At 39.4% G+C, this 20,798-nt stretch overlaps 1 protein-coding gene across 1 annotated transcript; it reads left to right on the top strand.

Moving 5' to 3' along the window:
* Positions 1-159: 159 nt before the first annotated feature.
* Positions 160-7,352, top strand: qdprb.1 (quinoid dihydropteridine reductase b, tandem duplicate 1). The gene is made up of 7 exons (XM_077203678.1): positions 160-310; positions 542-634; positions 2,770-2,866; positions 3,734-3,874; positions 6,635-6,743; positions 6,829-6,912; positions 7,031-7,352. Exons 1-7 carry the CDS (start codon positions 218-220, stop codon positions 7,131-7,133), a joined length of 720 nt encoding a protein of 239 aa, XP_077059793.1. The 5' UTR covers positions 160-217; the 3' UTR covers positions 7,134-7,352.
* The last annotated feature ends 13,446 nt before the right edge of the window (positions 7,353-20,798 follow it).

Here is a 20,798-nt window from a genome sequence, read left to right on the forward strand (position 1 = left end):
GTCTTAGTAAAATGTTTTCAAGCATTCAATTGGGGAAAAAATAATAGATTAAAAATGGATGATAAATTCATACAAACATATTAAAGTGATAGAACAACCAACTCTAGTAAAATTCTGGTTGCTCCTCTCATCTTTTCCAGTAGGGGGCACGTGTTAATTTTTATTTTTTGCATAACACGGCCTCTTATGTGTGCTTCTGAAGAAAGAAACAAACAGCATGGCTGCTACAGAAGTCCATAAAGTGATTGTTTACGGAGGAAAAGGAGCTCTGGGCTCTGCTTGTGTGCAATACTTCAGAGCTAAAAACTGGGTAAGTTGTCTCAACCCAAAAGACAGCTCACGTAATTGAAAATTAATGTCTTTTTCATTGTGCCATCAGACATGCTACATGTGTTTAAGTGATAATGGTGTTAATTATTAATTAATTTATCACAGCTACCAGTATCATGCAGTTCTTATTAAATAAACCTATACGTTGCATTTCTTGTTGCCTGTCATATGTCAATAATGTAATTACAGGTCTTTGTTTTGTAATTTACAGTGGGTTGCCTCTATAGATCTCAATGCCAATGAAGAAGCCAATGCCAATGTTACAGTTAAGATGACTGAATCCTTCACTGACCAAGCCAGCCAGGTACAAAAAGATATTTAATGTGTGACAGCTGTGAAGCACAGCGCTAGCAACATCAAGATAAAATAACTTGATAAAGACATTTATATATATATATATATATACACAGTGCCTTGCAAAAGTATTCAAACCCTATGATTCAAACCCAAAATTTTCCTTCACATTCTATGTTGCTGCCTTATGTTAAAATACTTTAAATGACTTTTTTCCCCCACATGAATCTACACTCCATACACCATAATGACAAAGCAAAAAGCAGACTTGTGACAACTTAGCAAATTTATTAAAAAGGAAAGACTGAAATAAGTACATTGCATAAGTATTCAAACCCTTACAGAGCATATTGCAGGTAAAAAAATAATAATATATATATATAACATAACCTTGTATGAAAATACCATATGAAAAGTTATTGCAGGATTTAAAATGTTTTAAAACGACATTAGGGCACCAATTTAGTAGATAAAGTGAGCTTTTCTTTGACTGCTCGTAAAAATCGTTTTTTTTTCAACATCGCATCATTTTACGTCACGAAAGGGAGTCTCAGCAGCGCAGAATAGGTTCAGAAAGAGCGGTCGTGAGTCTGTGTTTTCGGTAGTTTTTGTATTTTAATTTATCATCGTCATGGTAAATTATTGTGTTTGTCGAGGTTGCAAAAACTCCGGCCTATCAGGACATCGAGTCCACAGGTTTCCTAACAAGAAAAAGGACGGTGCTATCTTTCGTGCCTGGGTGCGGTTTGTGCAGGTGAAGAGACGGGATTTCTCTTCCGCATCGGCTTCGAAAAACGCGGTCGTGTGTAGCGTTCACTTCAGATTGAAGGATTATCATCCCGGCCATATGGAGTTCAAATGGGATGTGATGGGGGTGACATTTTCCACCAAGGCCCAGTATGCATCCACCTCCCTGCAGCACTGACTTTCCTCAGCTGTGAACATTCATTGCCTCGCATTTCCCACAAAAGCACCTAAAAACGTGTAACTTATCAGGAATAAAAATATCTCTGTCTCTCGATGAGAAACTGCTAAGTTATATCACGTAATGTTAGTCTGGACGGATATTAATGAGCATGACATACGCCTGATCAAAGCTTATTTCTGTTATTGGTAAGTTAAGTTCCAATACTCCTAACTTAGATGACCAATAATAGCATTGCTATTAACTGATGTACAATATTGTGAGCACAGTGTATATCATTAGCGAACGTGTATCTATTAGCTAACACTGGTTTCTCACCAAGACACCTGTCCTGTTCTCCACTGGTTCTCCTCACACCACAACTCAATTTGTCTCCTCTGACCGTTGTTCTGTCAGAGGAGTTTTTCCTGTCGTAATTCCTGGCCTGTCCCCGCTCTCTTGGCAGCATAGCAGGCTCATAATTGTATGGCTGTGGTCCGTCATACGAGTAAGTATGAACAATTTCCCCAACGTCCGAAATGTCATTGCGATCCATTGTTTTCCTGTTGTTTGAATCGACCGCTCTCCCGCCCGTTACGTCACGCCCATTTTCAGATGCGGAAGTAACATTTTCTCACAAAAACGACTCCAGAAGCCAATGTAGCGTATTTATAAGTATATTTGAAAGAAAATCTAGTTCCTACATTATTTTTCTATACATTGACTAGTTGGGTCCTCTAACCTGCATGCCCTTTAACTCAGTACTTAAAGCACATTGACAGCCTCAAGTCTTTTTTGGGTATGATGTGACAAGTTTTGCACATCTTCATTGGCGATTTTTCTGCCATTCTTCTCCTCGGATCTTCTCAAGCTCTGTCAAGTTGGATAGGGACTGTCGATGGACAGACATCTTCAGGTTTTTGTACCGTAGTTTAACATAAGGCATAAACATAACAAAATTTTAAAAAAATATCTATATATATATACACACACATACTGTATATAATGTGAATGTGTGTGTGCGCAGGTCACTCAACAAGCCTTTAAGATTTTGTTGCTACCATTTCTTTTAATTGACTTAATGGGCGTGATTATCGACCGGTGCTGATATTCATGTGATTCCCAAATTGCCTGAATTATTTGCCTGTCTGTATTCAAAGATCAACATACTTTTGATTTGTAATGTTGTGTGTTATATTCAAACATGTTACATCTCTGTCTTTCTTTTTTATTTTTGTTAGGTGACAGCTGATGTCAGTGAGCTGTTAGGTGAAGATAAAGTTGATGCCATCTTGTGTGTGGCTGGAGGTTGGGCAGGGGGCAGCGCCAAGGCCAAAAGTTAGTACATACTTATTAGTACAACACAGAGGCCATACAAAATCTATAGCAGAAGTTTTCAGACTTTTTGATTCAAACACAATATTAAAAGTCTATCTATCTATCTATCTATCTATCTATCTATCTATCTATCTATCTATCTATCTATCTATCTATCTATCTATCTATCTATCTATCTATCTATCTATCTATCAGTTTGTCACATCATTTAAAAAAACAGGATGTTCTTTGAAAAATGTGTAGGGGTAACCTTGGCATCCTGGCAAAATTTGCCCGTTGGTCTCTGTCCATCATCATCACCTCCTAATCATCCCCATATATACACTAATTGGTTTCATCACATTCTCCTCTCAACCAATAAGCTGGTGGGTGTTCTGGCACAGTATGGCTGCTGTCACATCATCCAGGTGGATCCTGCACATTGGTGGTGGTAGAGAAGATTTTTCCTTCCATGTAAAGCACTTTGAGTGAGGACAAAAGCACTATATAAATGTTATATATTTATATATTATTATTATCCATCTATCTATCTATCATTTTAAATCAGTCTGCGGCCCCCTTGGAAGTTTTCTGAGGTTTGCTATTGTGCCCCTGCCCCCTGGTTGAGAACAGCTGATTTATTGCACAGTAAATCTTGAGTCAAAACTTTGTCACAGAAGCCCAAAACACTCTTCACAATTGCATAGACATTCTACCTGCTATGCAAAATTAATCTTTTGTTATTGCTTTCTGAAATGTTTTGCATTCTCAGTATTGTCACAAGGGGGCTCCTTAAGTCTAATTCTATCCTAGAACTGAACATTTTCTGGTATATACCGGTAAGTATATCAGTTTATACTTCATATGAATGTATTCTATATGCCTCAGCTCTGTATAAGAATGCTGATCTGATGTGGAAGCAGAGTGTGTGGACCTCCACAATTTGCAGTCACTTAGCAACCAAACACCTGAGAGAGGGGGGGTTGCTCACACTGGCGGGGGCTAAAGCAGCACTGGGTCCAACAGCAGGTATGTATGGTTTTTATGGTTTTTTTATGGTTATGGTATTTACTCCCTGACCTTTAGATTAGCTCATAAAAAATGAATATATATATATATATATATATATATATATAAAAATACTGTTCTCATGACCAGTGTCATTAATTTTTTAACATAATATATATGATATTTCCTCACATACATACTTGTCTCTCAGCATGATAAAAAGTTCATGTTCACAGCACAAAGCAAGTTGGCTTAACAATCGTCATTAAACTGTGTGAAACTTGATGAACATACAGTACCATTTCTGAAACACAAAGCTTTTAAATAAAATTCCCTCCGCACACACGTAGATTTTTTTTTGACAGCGAAGGGTGTTCCCCCATTTATATGTGTGTATTTATATATTTATATATAAATATATATATGATACACACAGTACTGGCAAGTTAGAATTTTCACCAAAAAAAAGGTTTTGCGCCAGTTATTTATATCTTTTGCTGTAGTATGTCAGTAGGAAATATCAGTTTACATTTCCAAACATTCCATTTGCCATTATTTGTAATAATCTAGTGAGATATTATGCACAAGGAGTCTGACAACAGCCGGTATGATCCACACGGAGATCTGATCCCACATCATCGAATCCATCTGGGATGACATGAAGAAACAACTGAGACAGACTAAATGCAGAAGAACTGTGGCAATGTCTCCAAGACGCTTTAAGAAACCCATACCTGCAAAGCTACGGTACTGTGAAGAGTTTTAGACACTTGTGTAAAAATCCTGTAAAGTGAGGATGCTTTCAAAAATAATGTCAAAACGTCTGTTAAATAAGTTAAATCAATATTTGGTGTGACCACCCTTTGCGTTTAAAACAGCTTTGGTCCAGGTACACTTGCACATAGATTTTCAGGTAGCTTTGCAGGTAGGTTTCTTCAAGTGTCTTTGATACTTTGCCGCAGTTCCTCTGGATATAGTTTGTCTCAGTTTTTTCCTTTTCTTCATGTAATCCCAGATGGACTCAGAATTCGGATCAGATCTCCATGTGGAGCATACCACAATATTTTGTAAAATGCAATAAAATCAAGAATCCGTCATTTGTTAATTCTCTTAAAACCTTTGTTTAACGGACAAAGGTACAAAGAAAATATTTTCAAAGCTTTCACAACTTAATTGTATTTTGTAAATATAAACAGATTTTGATGGCTGTAATACACTTCAAAAAAGTTGGGACAGAGGCATGTTTACCACTGTCACATCAACTTTCCTTTTAATGACACTTTTTAAATGTTTGCCCTGGATCAACGTCCGATGAACCCTCAGGGCCAATAGCACAGCCAGCAACTCTAGGCAGTTGATGTGCCAATGCAGATGGGGTCCTGTCCAGGAGCCCGAAACTGCATGCCCATTGCACACGGCAAGATTAATGGCAACTTATCTTGGAGGTGTCTGTTGTGGCAATTTATTGTATTAGTATTAATAATTGTTAAATAATAATACAATAGGATAATAATTGTTGATGTTTTGCAAGTGAAATGTTTGCCCAATCTCACCTAATACGAGACATCTGCTCAACAGTCTGTGGTCATTGTTGTCTGATTCTCCTTTTCATGATTGCCCATACATTTATAATAAGAGACAGTTCTGGACTGCAGTCAGGCGCATCCACTGTATGGTGTAGAGTGTCAAAAAACAACTCTGTTTTAGTATGAGGCCTGTCATTGTCTAGCTAACTTACCAGGAAAGATGTTATGTTGATGGCAGTTTATGTCTCTGTACAATCCCAATATATGCATCCACGTCAATGATACATTCACACATACAGTATGCAAGTCACCCATACCGTTTGCACTGATGCACCCTCATACCATGACAGGTGTTTGCTTTTGCAACCGTCACTAATGAAAGTATGGATGGTCCTTTTTTCTTTGGGACTGAGAACATGGATTCATCTGACCACAACACACATTTCCACTGTCTTCTGTCATCTGAGATGCATTGAACAGATGTATAGCTTTCTCCCTGCGTAACAGAGATACAAGTTGCATTTCTTGATGCAGCGTCAGACTGTGTTCAGTGACAATGGTTTTCCAAAGTACTCCAGAGCCCATGTGGCCATATTTAATACAATAGCATGACGGTTTCTCATGCAATGCCTTCTGAGGGCTCAGAGGTCACGCACATTCAGTCTCCTGCCTTGCCCTACATGTACTGAGATTTCTCTGGATTCCCTACATTTTTTCACATTATGTATGGTAGTTGGTGGAAAAACCTAAATATTAGCAATCTTGCATTGAGATTTTTCATGTGATTTTTGAATTGTTTGACAATTCTCTTGTGAAATTTGGCACAAAGTGGTGAGCCATGATCCATCTTTGCTTGCAAAGACCGAGTCTTTAGTGGATGCTGCTGCTTTTATGCCCAAGCACGATGCCCTTACCTATTACCAGTTCACCTGCTAATTGTGGACTATTTAAAAACAGTCTGACTTAGATATTCTTTACTCTTTTTATTTTTATTTTGTTTTGTTTTTATTTTGGAGTGTGTTGCAGCTATCAAAATCAAAATGTGTTTACATTTACCAAATACAATTAGTTTGGCCAGTGAAAACATTGGAAATGTTTTATTTGTACTTTTGTCAGTTATATTAAGGTTAAAGAGAATTAACAAATCACAGAATCTTGATTTTATTACATTTTACAAAATGTCCCAACTTTTCTGGATTTGGATTTTACATGTATATTGCAGTATCAGCACAATTCTATCTCGTTGTCATTGTAGGATGCATTGGTTATGGTATGGCTAAGGCAGCAGTACATCAGTTGTGCAAAAGTCTGAGTGGGCCAAATAGTGGTCTTCCTCCAGGATCTTCTGCAGTAGCAATTCTCCCGTAAGGAACAACAAAATGCCAAGCATCTAATTTATGTCCGTGCAAATTTCTGTTTTTAAAGACGACTATTAATTACTCCTTTTAGAGTGACTTTGGATACACCCATGAATAGAAAGTTCATGCCAGATGGTGATGTCAGTTCCTGGACATCACTAGAGTACATAACGGAGTAAGTATATATTGAATACTTGGGAGCTGTATCTTCTGTATTTTTGGCGTGTGTGTGTGTGTGTGTGTTTTTTTTTTGTGTGTGTGGATAAAGCCATGATGCATTTCCTACATTCTAGGCTGTTCTATAAGTGGACTACAGGAGAGAACAGACCCCCTTCAGGTACTCTGATGCAGCTCATTACTGCAGATGGAAAAACAGAAACTACGCCGATGTTATGATCGATATGATTTATGGTAATCAAAACCCTTCAAACCAAGCCAATAACTCACCGCAGTCTCTGCATTAGTGATACTTTGTATCTTACTGCCTTTGCGTTTACATGTAAACATCAAATTACTGTAAATAAATCCTAGGTCTTAAAAATAGGATCATTGCATTTTAAATGTGAAAAATATTTTGTAAATGTGATGGCAAATGAAACTGTTTGATTCTGATGAGTTTTGTTTGTCTTTTTTTTTGTCTCTATCAAATATTCTTTGACAGTCACAGTCTGTTTCTCACCATTGGGTGGCGCTGATGATTAATTTAATTACAGGTTCCCCTTTGAGTCCATACAAAGAGGGATTATGATCAGACTAGAAAAGTGAGTCAGCATTGAAAAAATTTGCATTTAAGTTATGAAACTTGGATATTAATTTAGAGGTAGTGAAGGAGGTGCCTTATCTTAATAAAGTGGGCTTAACAAGTACAACAATAAATGTATCCTGAAATGAGCCTTTAATTTTCGGTAATTATGATAAAATGGAAATATGAAAATGGGATCCTGACCTACTTGAAAAAAGATAAACCTGATGATTAAAAACAAACAAAGAGAAGGGTAATTTGAAATCAATTCCTGATTGTTAGACCCAGAAAAGATGTTCTTTCAATTACCCATTACACTCTTAATGAGTTCATATTGCATGGAAACAGTATATTTATTTGCTTGTAAAAAAAATTGCAAAATCTGTTTATGATTTAAAAAAATGCAAAGACTTGTCAACGCATTTTCTACTGTCTATGGTTTCAAAACGACATATTAAAAGTCCCCAAGAAATCAAAATTAAAGTTCCCTTTCTGACGGTCACTTCGATGTGTGTCAAAACTGACATATGGGGTTTGCTCTTGGGAGCCCCAATCACCTCTGAAAATATCAGAAAAGGCCAATAGAATTGGCGTGCAGAATTTTCATGCCAGACCATGCCCCGTACATACAGGTATATAAGCCAGCCGGCGTACAAGTGCACTCTAGCTTTGTTCTTCGTAGCCGAACCAGTGCGTCTCGTCTGGGAACAGTGAGACGTTAAATGGCACTAAATGGCAGTGCTTTTCGCCGGGTAAAGTTCCTTGATGAGTTTGACGCTGCATTACTCTAAGTTGCATCACTGGGTGTATGCGTCATCTCATTCGGGACTCGCAGAGATGATAAGTTGTAGCTTGCAGCATCGAAGGGCGGGCCTATGCTTTCAGGCGCTGAAGTGTCAGCTGGGCTTCCTCTTTCGCGTGTGTTTTCTCAGTCTGTGTCTGGTGCTGAGTTGCCAGGAGCACTGGCCTTGAGTATGTTCCACCTCCCTTCCGTCCAAGGCGTGTAAGTTTACCTCGTCTCTGATGGTGTGGGCTTACACTGTTGCTGCCCAGGCCACCTCCACCCTCCACGCTATGGCTATCTTGCAAGTATAACAAGCCAAAGCGTTGAAAGATCTGGAAAAGGGTAATTCTGACTCAGAGTTCAGACTATGGCTCACTTTCTTGACGCCCCAGTCTCCCAAGGCAGCCTATTCGGCGACACTGTTGAGGGCTTTGCTCAACAGTGTCCTGCTTTGAAGAAACAGACGAAAGCTATTAAGCACATCCTGCCTCTCCGTCACTCTGCTCCCAGGGAAGCTAGGGCCCCAAGGCCTCAGGAACCGCCTGGTCATCATCTAGGTTGGCCTCAGCCGGGGCCGGAAGCTAGACCCCAGCGGCCTTTTAATACCAATACCAATTTTACACATTGACAAAAAGAGCAGTTTCCTCTTTACCTGGGTCATACACTCACTCACGGTGTTCATTGCTCTTGTTCTCTCGTCGGTCACAAAACCGGTACATGGCACCAGACCCCCTGGCCGTTTTTACAGCCCTTACTTCATTGGACCGAAGAAGAGTGGTGATTTGAGGAGTACTGAATTAGACTCTGCACAAGCTCTCATTCAAGATGCTCACAGTCAAACATATGCTCACATGTCAGACATCGGGGTTGGTTTGCAAAGATAGACCTGAAGGACGCATACTTTCTTTTCTCGATCCTTTCCCGACACAAACCGCTTCTTCGGTTTGCCTTCGAAGGATGTGCATACCAGTACAAGATCTTCCCTTTTGAGCTGTCCCTGTCTCCTCTCATCTTCACAAAGGTCTTGGAAGCCTTGACGACTGGCTTATTTTATCTCAGTCCCAGGAGTTGGTCTGCGAACACGGGGACTAGGTCCTTCAGCACCTAGCCCGTCTGGGTCAAGTGTCCAGGCGTGTAGTTGTCACAACAGACACCACCGAGATAGGCTGTCGTGTGCAACGGGCATGCAGTTTCGGGCTCCTGGACTGGACCCCATCTGCATTGGCACATCAACTGCCTAGAGTTGCTGGCTGTGCTATTGGCCCTGAGGGTTCATCGGACGTTGATCCAGGGCAAGCACCTGTTGGTCCGGATGGACAACACCGGGACAGTGGTGTATATAAATGCCAGGACAGGAGTCACAACTCGGCCGCCATCTCCTTCTTTGGAGTCAGCAATGACTGAAGTCACTGCGTGCCATTCATATTCCTGGCAACCTTATTCTCGCAGTCGATGCGCTCTCACAACAGGTCACGCAGTGGGAAAAATGGAGACTCCCCAGTCGGTCCAGCTGACATGGAGTCAATTCGGTGAGGCACAGGTGGACCTGTTTACCTCCCAGAAATCCTCCCATTGCACTCTGTGGTATTCCCTGTCCAAGGCCCCCTCGGCACGGATCCACAGCTGGCCCCGGGAACTGCACAAGTATGCGTTTCCCCAAGTGAGCCTCATCCCACAGACACTGTGCAAGGTCAGGGAGGATGAGAAATAAGTTCTAATAGTTGCCCATTATTGGCCCAACCAGAACCTGGCGAATCCCCCTGAGGAAGGACCTTCTTTCTCAGGGGCAGGCCAGAATCTGGCACCCAGGCCCAGATCTCTGGAACATCCACGTCTGGTCTCTGGATGGGGCGAGAAACTCTGGGGACTCACACCAGAGGTGATAGATACAATCTCTCAGGCTAGACCCTGCATTATCTCGTGACACGGTACAGTTGTTGTGGCGTTTAGTATAGGGACCCCATATGCCGGTTTCGAAAGTGACCGGCAATGACATGTGTCCTTCATGCAACAACTCTGTTCTGACCGCTGAAGTGGCCGCGATGCTTCCTCGGCTCCTCAGAACAAAACTGGAGTACACTTGCATGCCTTCCAGCTTATATACCTCTATGTAAGGGGCGTGGCCTGGTATACAAATTCTGTATGCCAATTTCATTGGCCTTATCTGATAATCCCAGAGGTGATTGGGGCTCCCAAGAGCGAACCCGATATCTCAGTGTTTTGGCTTTTAGTATGAATATGTTTTGTACTGTTATCTATAAGCTTGTGTGCTCCAAAACAGTAACAAAACTCACATTTAGAATATATAAGCATTCAAAACTTAGTCTCTCACGTTTTGATTTGATTTTGATGACATAATTTATTTTGCCCTTCAGCTTCTCATATTTTCTGTCCAATCAAATGCTCTCTAGAATCTCAAGCGTCCCGCTCCCTACATTATAAATAGACGCTGAAGCTGCGGCTTAAATCGGTCACTCTTCACAAATTTACTGTTTTCAACACAGTGCACTATATAGGGGATAGGAAATGATTCAGACAAGTGTAAATATGCTTTACATTGGGCCAAATGAAATTAGTGTCATGCGAACACAGTCTGCTCCAGTCCAGAGACACTATAGCACAGAGCGGATCATATGCGCAAGTCTGCGCATACCAGAAAACACATTGGACCCATTTGAATTATGCACAGAATGCTATATTTACTTTAAAGCGATATGGCAGAGATTAGGAGGAGAAACAGTTAGAGATTAGGCTTTACCTAGCCAGGCCTGGCGCCACAAGGGAGCAAAAGGGGGCATTGCCCCCTCAGATCTGATTTGTGCCCCCTCAGTTTAACCTTTTGAGCGGTACGGTCCGGTCCCACATATGGGATTTAGAATGTTCAGTGATGTGACATAACTGCCAGATTCAAACTGTGCTTTCGTGTGTTGGTTGGCGCTGAGCCAGAGACGGACGAGCTCAGCGCTGTCATATATTACAACTATGCAGTGTTTTCAACCTCATAATGTTTATTTTAGGTTTCAACACACACTGAAAATACACACTGATATCTGTGAAAGCAGCAATAACAATCTATTCAAATATAATTTGCCGACGTGTGTTATTCATATCAGACGAACATAGTGGAAGTAACTATAAAGTTTACTTTATTCTTCTCACAGTCCACCGGTCACTTTCTTACATGTATTTCAGGAGAAACTGTTGACTGACAGGACTCTCTGAACTGCGGCGTAAAGAAACATGGTGGCGCCCATCTCACGTTATAGATCAAAATCAAAATTATTTATAAAGGTTTTAAACGACCAAACACACTCACTTACACATTTTTGAGAATCGTAATATCAGATAGAAATATATACTTGATATAATACTTCATCATTTGTGAATATTTTTAATAAAAAAGGAAAAACTAAATAAAAGCTATAGACCCCTTTTCAGTTGGTAAACATGGTGACGTTTTTCTGTGGGCGGAGCTTAGGTGGTTGCAGAACGATCCCTCTGGCCGCTTCCCTAACGTTAGTTTGCAAGTTTTGCTAGCTTGTTTTTTAACAATGACTGGAGAAAATCCGATTTTATCTTAATGTGCAAGGTCAGTCACTGTCCAGGACCGCGATTGTTATTTGCAAAAGTTAATTTTAACAGACGGAACCAGATTGGCTGACCCGTACACGCTCAGGCAATGGATGGACGATCTGACAGGATTAACGTTAACGCTAGGCTCAGTCCTACACCTATCCGATAGAGAAACCGAGCGTAAAGACATACTGGGGTCATATAAATCTTTAGATGCCTGTAACTATGTGATGAATGGTCATGTACAAGACTTGTGTGGTACGATCTGCAGTTCTGCCTAGCCAGCGCCAAGAAGACGTCAATTTAAAGAATGACATTACGGTGCAATTTTAATGATGTGAATATTTTCTAGAAATAAAAATTCCAGATACAGCATATTCATTTTTCATTGATTCTTGCATCCAACAACACAACAAGATGACATTTAATAATGATAATAGTAATTTAAGCTCCTTATTATGTAGCCGAATCTGTGCTGGTTTGTATTGGCCGCCTGCAGTTTTCCCTTTGTTTTGCCTCCAGCTAGCGCCGTGACGTAATTGTGACGTCGGCTCGAAATTGGTCTATACACCTGTCACGTGTTATTGTGGCTGCGGTGTGTCACATGACAAATATGACTCGTTGCCATGGAAACATTAAGGGGGAACGTTCTAAAAAACTCACTCTGGGGAGTCAGTTAGAATATTTTTAACTTAAGCTCAAAGGGTTAACATGCATAATAAATGATGCTGGCTTATGTTTTCATTACTTGTGCAGTTGCATATGGAGTGTTTTAGGGTGCGCTGCATTTAAAAATCTGCCGTTCCAAAGCGAGGTGTGTATTGATTGTTCATTGATGGTAGAAAGTTAAGCCCCCTTAACAATTTCACATGCTCCCTCAGTCATTTCATTCTGCAGCCGGGCCTGTACCTAGCTCAACGGGCTGAGCTATGATATAAACAAAGTGCCATTGGCTATTTAAAAAAAGTGAGGAGCTGTTTGATCTATCCCGCCCTGTCCTTTTTCAATGGAAATTGTGAACGCATTGAATAGTGGTGCGTTTTTCAAAGCACTTCAGAGGGTCTTTAACATAACACTCACAAAATCACTATAAAACCATGACAAACTAGAACAGAGATGTATTTTCCTGTTGCCTTGGATAATGTATAGCCTAATGTCACTTCAGAATGATATTCCAGGAAAGAATATATTGTGGTTTTTGAATTTAGTGTACCTTTCTCTTTAAATCTATACTACACATCCAGATTGATCCAGAGTGTTGGAGTTCAGAAAAATCAAGACATGCCCTAATTTTTGTCCTAAATTAAAAAATTCTGTAATTTACTCTTTCATGTTGTCTCAAACCGCTGTCTTGTGTGAAACACAAAAGGAACTTTAAAAAAATATTCATACTGCTCTTTTCTATAACATTTTAACTTGTGATCTGTGGCTGATAAAGCCCTAAAAAGGACAAAAAAAGCACAAAATTACCATGAAAATGAAAAAAATAATAATGAAAAATTACCACAAAAAAACAAACAAAAATGTTTTATTCATAAATAAAAAAATTAATATTAAGAATGAAAGTAGTGAATGTGAATTACTCTATACTTCAAGCCATATTTTAGGTATGTGAAGGAAAGACTCAAATTTACTGGAAATGCCCTCATTTTATTCATGCGATTTGAATATGCACATATTCATATTTAGTGTCACAACTAGAGGCACCAGAACAAGAATGCTAGTGAAGAGCAATTAACACACTTTTTGCATAAAAAAAACTCATATTTTTTTAAATCTTTTAACTAGGAGCATTTTTAAAACATTATAGTAACATAATACATTAATTTATTATGTATTAATAATGTGTGTAAAATAACTAACAATGAATCATACCTTTATAGCATGTATTAATCTAGGTTAATTTTATTTCTGCATATATTATAAAACATAACATATTAATTTGTATAAATTAACATTGTTTAATGTATAATGAATGAATATGAATTCACATTGATCTATAGTATATTTATTAAAATACATTATCATAGATAGATAGATAAATGCTAAAAGATTCCCAGTGAGGTTTATAGTTTTTGCACCTGTTTTTTCTTTTCCAATGAATAAGCAAAAAGCCAATAGACTTTAGTCCGGTAGCACCATATTTGACAAACGAAAGCGAGGCTATATGGATAGCAGTACAGTGTGTTTAAGGGATTGTACAATAGTTTAACAACATGTCAAATGTTCGGCTGATGAAACATCTTTCGAAAACAATTACAGTAGACAAAAACACTGTAAACGAGCTGTGAAAGTGGTTTTGAAAATGTAATGCAATCTATGAGCTTTGTTCACTGCATGCTATTGTTAAAATCTATCTATATATAATAAACTAAACTATATTTGTAGACTTGTCAAGAGTCTAGACCTATATTATCTAAATCATATTCGAAGATACATGAACACAAAGAAATTGTGTGGCTTATTTTGTTTTTATAATGGTCATCTTTAGAGCTTGAAAGCCCCTTAACACCATTAAATGGAATAAAGCAGCATAAACATTCTGCCTAACATCTCTTTTAAGTTTTCTGCAACATAAATGTTGATCGGTTTTTCACTTTCATCTTTGTAAATGTAAATTAAATAACTGGTGCATAATGATACAATGTAAAATGTTACACGATTGCACCAGTGAATGTTTCTGGAGGTTTATTAATATAATGAGATTCCGCATGATGCAACAACTAAGAACCCTTTCGAAACATTCATGAGCAGGTTTGTTTGCTGCTGGATTTTGTGCACCTTCTGTAGGCCTTCAAAAAAACTTCCATTCTACCACATTCAGTCCTTCAGTCATTAAGATCTTAGGACACTGCAATGCATGTCATATGATGTCAGATGATGTTTGCTTTTGGATCTGTTGAGACTGTGCATCTGAGTGCACTCAGGCTTTGGCCATACATGGTTGTACACGTTCTGAAACAGTATTCAAATTTCGCTGGAGTTGGTATTAAGGGGTTGATTGAGGTCCAAGAAAACATTCACCACAAGCCTGAGCTGAATCCGTTGATCAGCCTGTTTTTGATCATAACAGAATATATTCCTTCTTGCCTTAAATCACACAATTTTGTTGTGGATGTGTCTGCTGAATCCATGCTATTAGCTAAATTAAAGTTACCATAAAATCAAAATTGACCATTCTTGTTTTTTAATTTATGTGCTCTCGTAATCTCTTATCAAAGTAACATCGTCCTTTTTCTGTTACATCTCTAATGACGTGTTTATTGGCGTGAGGGCAGGACAGCTTGTCAGTCACATGAGACCACCACAATAGCAACCATCCAATCAATTCCCCATTGACAAAATCAAGCCCCGTCCTAAATTTTAATTGTTCCAGAAGCCCTTCCACTCAGATATACATCACAAAAGGGAAGAAAAAAACTATCGCAAATTTTGTTTCATGCCAAGTTTCAGTGGAAACTGAAACTTGATTGAAATTGAAATGATTATTTCATAATTTCAGAAATTACAGTATGTCATCGTATTGCAGCAAAGGCAAGATAAACTAGGGGAAAATGCTCTCTCTCTTTCTCTGTGCCTGTTATCAGCCCGGGCAGCCCATAATTCTAGAGCTGAAAGAACGAGGTCACTGAGTTGAGGTTGCTATGGCAACGTCACATCTAAAGAATAGTGAATGGTAGGAGCAACCAGCAAGCGAAGCTGAAGTTGTGTTTGTGTTACTCCTGAGTTGATGAAATCCTGCCATTATTTGTTCTTTCTTTACCACGGTTTACTCTTAAATAACCTGACTTTGGCTTGTTAGAATCGTGGCTGCTAATTAGATGTGAATAACTCTCAATGATAATTGATATGTGATAATTGATAAAAGTCTGTGTATGCTTGCAATGTCCCCATTTTATATTGTAATATAAAAATGCATAAAATTGTCTGTTAGGGTTGCGTTTAGGGGTAGTGGATACAGTTTGTACATGTCTATAGATAGTCGTCATGAAACATGGAAACCCAACGTGTGTGTGTGTGTGTGTGTGTGTGTGTGTATATATATATATATATATATATATATATATATATATATATATATATATATATGTATATGTGTGTGTATGTAAAGAGACAGTGAGCTTAAAAGACGATATACAATATTGGGTTCACAAGATGATATTTAAGACATTTGTTAGAAAACTTTACATGGACAATGATGAAATACATGACTGGAAAAATATACTTTTATTTAACTGAAAGTCACAAAATGCTAAACAATGCAGGTGTATAATGCATGTTTTAACTAGTCATTTTGTAATGACTGTCACTTCAGTTCTAACTTCCGAGTATTATTCATCATACAGTAACAGACAGAACAAGATAATGCAATCACTTGAAAAGGCTTTGCCACAAACTCAATGCTGATATCATAAGATAGCTTTTCACCGCTACAAGAAATATTGTCATGCTTTAATATCGTGACATCTTGCTGCACGATATATATACACACACACACATATATATATATATATATATATATATATATATATATATATATATATGTTGAGTTATTGCTTTGCTAGTTTGTTTATGGTTACTCATTGGTTAATTGATTATGTTCACCGTTCACCTGTGTGTTGTTTGGTTCCTTATTTAGCTGTGTATTTAAGTTCTCAGTTTAGTTCTTACCTTTGTTCTGTATTGTCTTTACATGTGTGATGCTGTTATGTTGATTCTTCCCCTAGTGGACTGCCTTCTTTGTTTTGTACATTTAAAAAAAATACTGCTGCAATACAGATCCTCTGCTATTGGTCGCTTTCCTGCACTCTGACAGAATACAGGACCAAACATTGATCTTGGAGCTGCCTTCATTGCCCTCACCTGAGAAGGTCTTCCTTTGTTGGAATACTCTGCCAGAGTCTGTGAGTTGGCCCAGCGATCCTACTGTACATAGTGCCACATTAAAATACATTTTTTGGGTTGGGAGCTAAATATTATGGCCCACTGGATTTACCGGATATAGGGAATCTTACGTGGCAAGAAGCCATTCTTCTTTGGTTATAATGTGCTTACCCATCAATTGTTGATGCTTTTCCACCATTGGGCCAAGCCTTCTCATTGCTTAACCATTCCATTCCGTGCCGATCTGGCCCAGCCATTATGGATATAGTTGAATTTTCTACTGTGGTGCTGAAGGTGTCAGTTGTTTCTGTGGTGTCAGTTGTTGCCTTGGTAACACAAGACTTTACAGACTGTATGAGATGTAAAGAGGGGGGGGGGGGGGGGGGGGTATGGGGGGGGGGGTGTTTGAATCGAGATTGAGATCTTTTAAAGATTAATCCTGCAGCTCCACTGTTTTATATTCTCTCTCTGCGTTGATATCTAACGCAAAGCATATATGAGTAGCGCGAGGGCTTTTCAGTGCATTCATTACTATTTTAATATTCATGAAGTGAGACATCGCTATTAAAGGATAAGCTACCAGCACTTCGTCCACACGTTGCACCAGAACCATTTTCGGAACCGAAACTTAGGAATTTCGCACGGTTCCGGTATTTTTCAAAAAAACACTACCGGTTCTGGATAAGAACTGATTCTCGGTTCCCAACCCTACTCTTAACCCTGAAATCTATTCCTTTCTGTGTAAGCACCTGGATTCCCTGATCCCCTCCTACTTTCAATCCCTGTCTCCGCCACTGGTCCCCAAATCTCCAAAGCACTCCTTCTCAGCCTGGCTCCACCTATGGCTTTCCGGATACCAGCTCGGCTAAGGTGTAAGGATATCCTGGCTTCCGGGCCTCTGGCTATGCCACGTCTCTCCACCCCTTCGACTCCACCAGGCTCCTCCTTCCCTCAGGCTCCACCTTTGTCCTCACTTCCACCGGCTCTGCCCTGATCTGCCAAGCCCCGTCTTTATCTCGGTCCAGCAAGACTGCACTTCCACCTTGGCTCTCCATTCTATCGGTGTCACCCTGGGTCTTCGTCCCCTTGGCTCCACCTGGGTCTCCACCTCTCCTGGCTCCACTTCAGCCACTTCACTTCAGATTCCTGGCTCCACCCTGGCTTCTCCATCCATTGGTTCCACCATGGGCCTTCGTCCTAATGACTCTGCTCTGGGTGACTCCCTGGCTTCTCCCTTCATTGGCTCCACCTTAGTGTCACCCTCTGACTGGTGCTCCACTGTATTGCTGTCTATTACTCCTGGCCCACCTCTAAAAACCCCATCCTCTCTCTGCTGTTAGGCTAGTTCTGGTGCAAGGACGTGCCTTCCATGAGGGGGAGGTTGGGTATTGGTTATGATCAGTTTGTGTTTCCTTTGGTACTCATGTTTCCTGCTACAATTTAGATTCTCTGCTCCTCTTACCTTGCCTGCACCATTACATAGTTTGGCATCTGCAAAAAAAGAAAGAATGAAATCTAGGGGAAATCTGAGGGTTGATTTCCGTATAAAAAACAAACTGCCATGCAGTGGAACACAACAAAATACATTTTTATTTTTAAAATGTGTCCTATAAAGTCTTCATATGTTGTAAAGATTGTTTCTCTGGTAAAACCATCATGTTTTAAAAATGTATTTGTACTGTAAAGCAAGACAAATAAATTGATAAAGAATATGATTTTTGCAGCGGGTTGAGTGGACTGCTTCAGTATTAGTTTGAGAAAAATTGCAGTTTGTGGAGTGTCTTGGTGTGTAAGATGGGGAGAAACAGTTCGAGCTATTATGATTATGAGTTGCTCCACTAGATCCTATGTGTGCATATATTCCCTCCTATATATTGCAGTGTCTGTGGATTCTTTTTTAGAGAATCTGAGGTTGCATTAATATTTAATCAAAGGATTCAACAATAAAATCCATGAGGATCTCTCTCACTTTCTGACTCAGTCTTTCTCCATTTTTATTTTTATTTATGCATACAGACAGACAGTATTGATGCATACTGTATATGTGTTTGTTGAGTGGTAGGCATGCAGTAATTGCACAAGAAAATACACTCACACATGCTACTTAGTGGAATTGCTTGTGCAGGGTCAGAGAGCGCATGTCTACTCTAAACGATGAGCAGCATCTTTTGACATTCATTATGATCTTCATCGCACTGGATTTTACCTATATTATGTTTCTCTTTTATTGTTTTTTTTTCTTAATGAGGACCCCACATTGAACATAATTAATTTCAACCATTTGTGTTTACCACTTTGTTTTTTTCCCTTTTTTAAATTAAACCTATTATAACTCAAAATCCTGACTTTCTTGGCATTTCGTATATAAAAAATCTAGTATGGGGTTGGTTTCCGTATTTTAAAAATCTGGTATTGGAACAAGAAAATAAAATTTTAATACGATGCTCAGCACTCATAGCAAGCAGCACTCAAGCTGCATGAATTCATACAAATCCTAATGATCATGTTGTCCAGCATGATTTTAGAATCTCTCAAAGAGTGTTTTGTGTGGAAGGAAATGAAACAATCGATAGAGAAATTGTGTGGAGCCCCTTAAATATTTTGAATTAATTTTACATCATAACATTTTAATCTTAAAACATTCTGTTTATTCATTTCTGTTTATCTCTTATTTTTAATGTGGCCTCAGGCGTTTGAATCCCACTTTAAAATAAATAAATAAATAATTAATACGTGTGCTCTCCTGTTCAAGAAACAGTCCTTGGCCTTCCCAATAGTTCTGCTACTCTCAATCCTTCTGCCGTTTACTATTAACTAAAGAGAAATCAGAGAGTGACATCTTGTGGTCATCTTTGATCAAGTCGCCATAGAGATGGGAGCAAAATTGATAAACACAAAGACATGGATAGAGAGCCCTCTCATTATCCTGTTGTCTCTCTCTCTCTCTCTCTCTCTCTCTCTCTCTCTCTCTCTCTCTCTCTCTCTCTCTCTCTCTCTCTCTCTCTCTCTCCATTTATACTGCAGTGGAGTGGGTAAATTTCATTCCTTTAGACCCCCTTCTCCCTCCTCGCCTTTCCCCATGAGACACAACGCACACAAAGAGCCCAGCAACCACTCTTATTAACTGACCTGAAGGGGGAGGGGTGTGTGCGTGTGTGCGTGTGTGTGTGTGTGTGTGTGTGTGTGTGTGTGTGTGTGTGTGTGTGTGTGTGTGTGAGAGAGAGAGAGAGAGAGAGAGAGAGAGAGAGAGAGAGAGAGAGAGAGAGAGAGAACCTCATATCCTCTAGGCTACTAGTATACCTACGGTTTGCATTGTGAAGCCACATAAGCATTGATCTATCAATCACACATGCACAAAATGAAGCAACAGGCAGTGTGTATATGTGTGCATGTGTGTTTCTCTACACTCTACACACTAGGAATGAGAAAGAGGGACAGAGAGGAAAAAAGAAAGTAAAGTAAAGGAGGTGAACTTTTGGGGCCCTGCTTCCCCCCTAAAACAAGAGAGTAATAGAATCCACATGGACTCACTCTCTCTCTCTACATGTCTCTCCTATCTGTCTCTCTTTCTCTCATTTTTTTTTTGAAAATGAGTGGGACATGTAAAGAAGAGTAAATTATCTTTTTAAAAAAAATGTGTATATGTCCAAACATTGGGAGAGAGTGAGAGACAGGGAAAAATCAGAGAATGTGTGTGTCTGTATGTATGTGGGAGAGCAAGTCTCTTGTGTGAGTCATAAAGAAAGCGAGATGGAAAAATACAAGTTGCTAGAAAAGCGAGCGCGCGCGCGCACACACACTAACTGTAGTTGCAGTTCTGCATTAATATGTGATATGCTGTGCGCGGTTTATTAGCAAACTATACTCTACAATAATCTACAGTAGCACAGACTACAGTATATATTGATGACATGTATTGGGGATTTTATCAAAGCAAACAGTGATTGCATTCCATTGAATTTTGCTCTAATTGGCCAACTTGTCAGGCTGTACAGTAAGGAAAGACCCTCCAATTACAGAAGCGTAGGTCCTTTCCTCCACCCCTCCCTCGTACCCCCCCTTCCTTTCGCGAAGTCCT

Source organism: Siphateles boraxobius, unplaced genomic scaffold (assembly GCF_051911475.1).
Source record: "Siphateles boraxobius isolate OS27281-9 unplaced genomic scaffold, OSU_SipBor_1 119, whole genome shotgun sequence".
NCBI classification, from domain to species: Eukaryota; Metazoa; Chordata; class Actinopteri; order Cypriniformes; family Leuciscidae; genus Siphateles; species Siphateles boraxobius.

Bases quoted from the DNA above. Each gene is read 5' to 3' on its own strand.
- qdprb.1 (XM_077203678.1), top strand. From the start codon at position 218: ATGGCTGCTACAGAAGTCCATAAAGTGATTGTTTACGGAGGAAAAGGA. The intron at 2,867-3,733 runs GTTAGTACATAC...TATATGCCTCAG, and splicing joins GGGCAGCGCCAAGGCCAAAA to CTCTGTATAAGAATGCTGAT. The intron at 3,875-6,634 runs GTATGTATGGTT...TTGTCATTGTAG, and splicing joins AGCACTGGGTCCAACAGCAG to GATGCATTGGTTATGGTATG.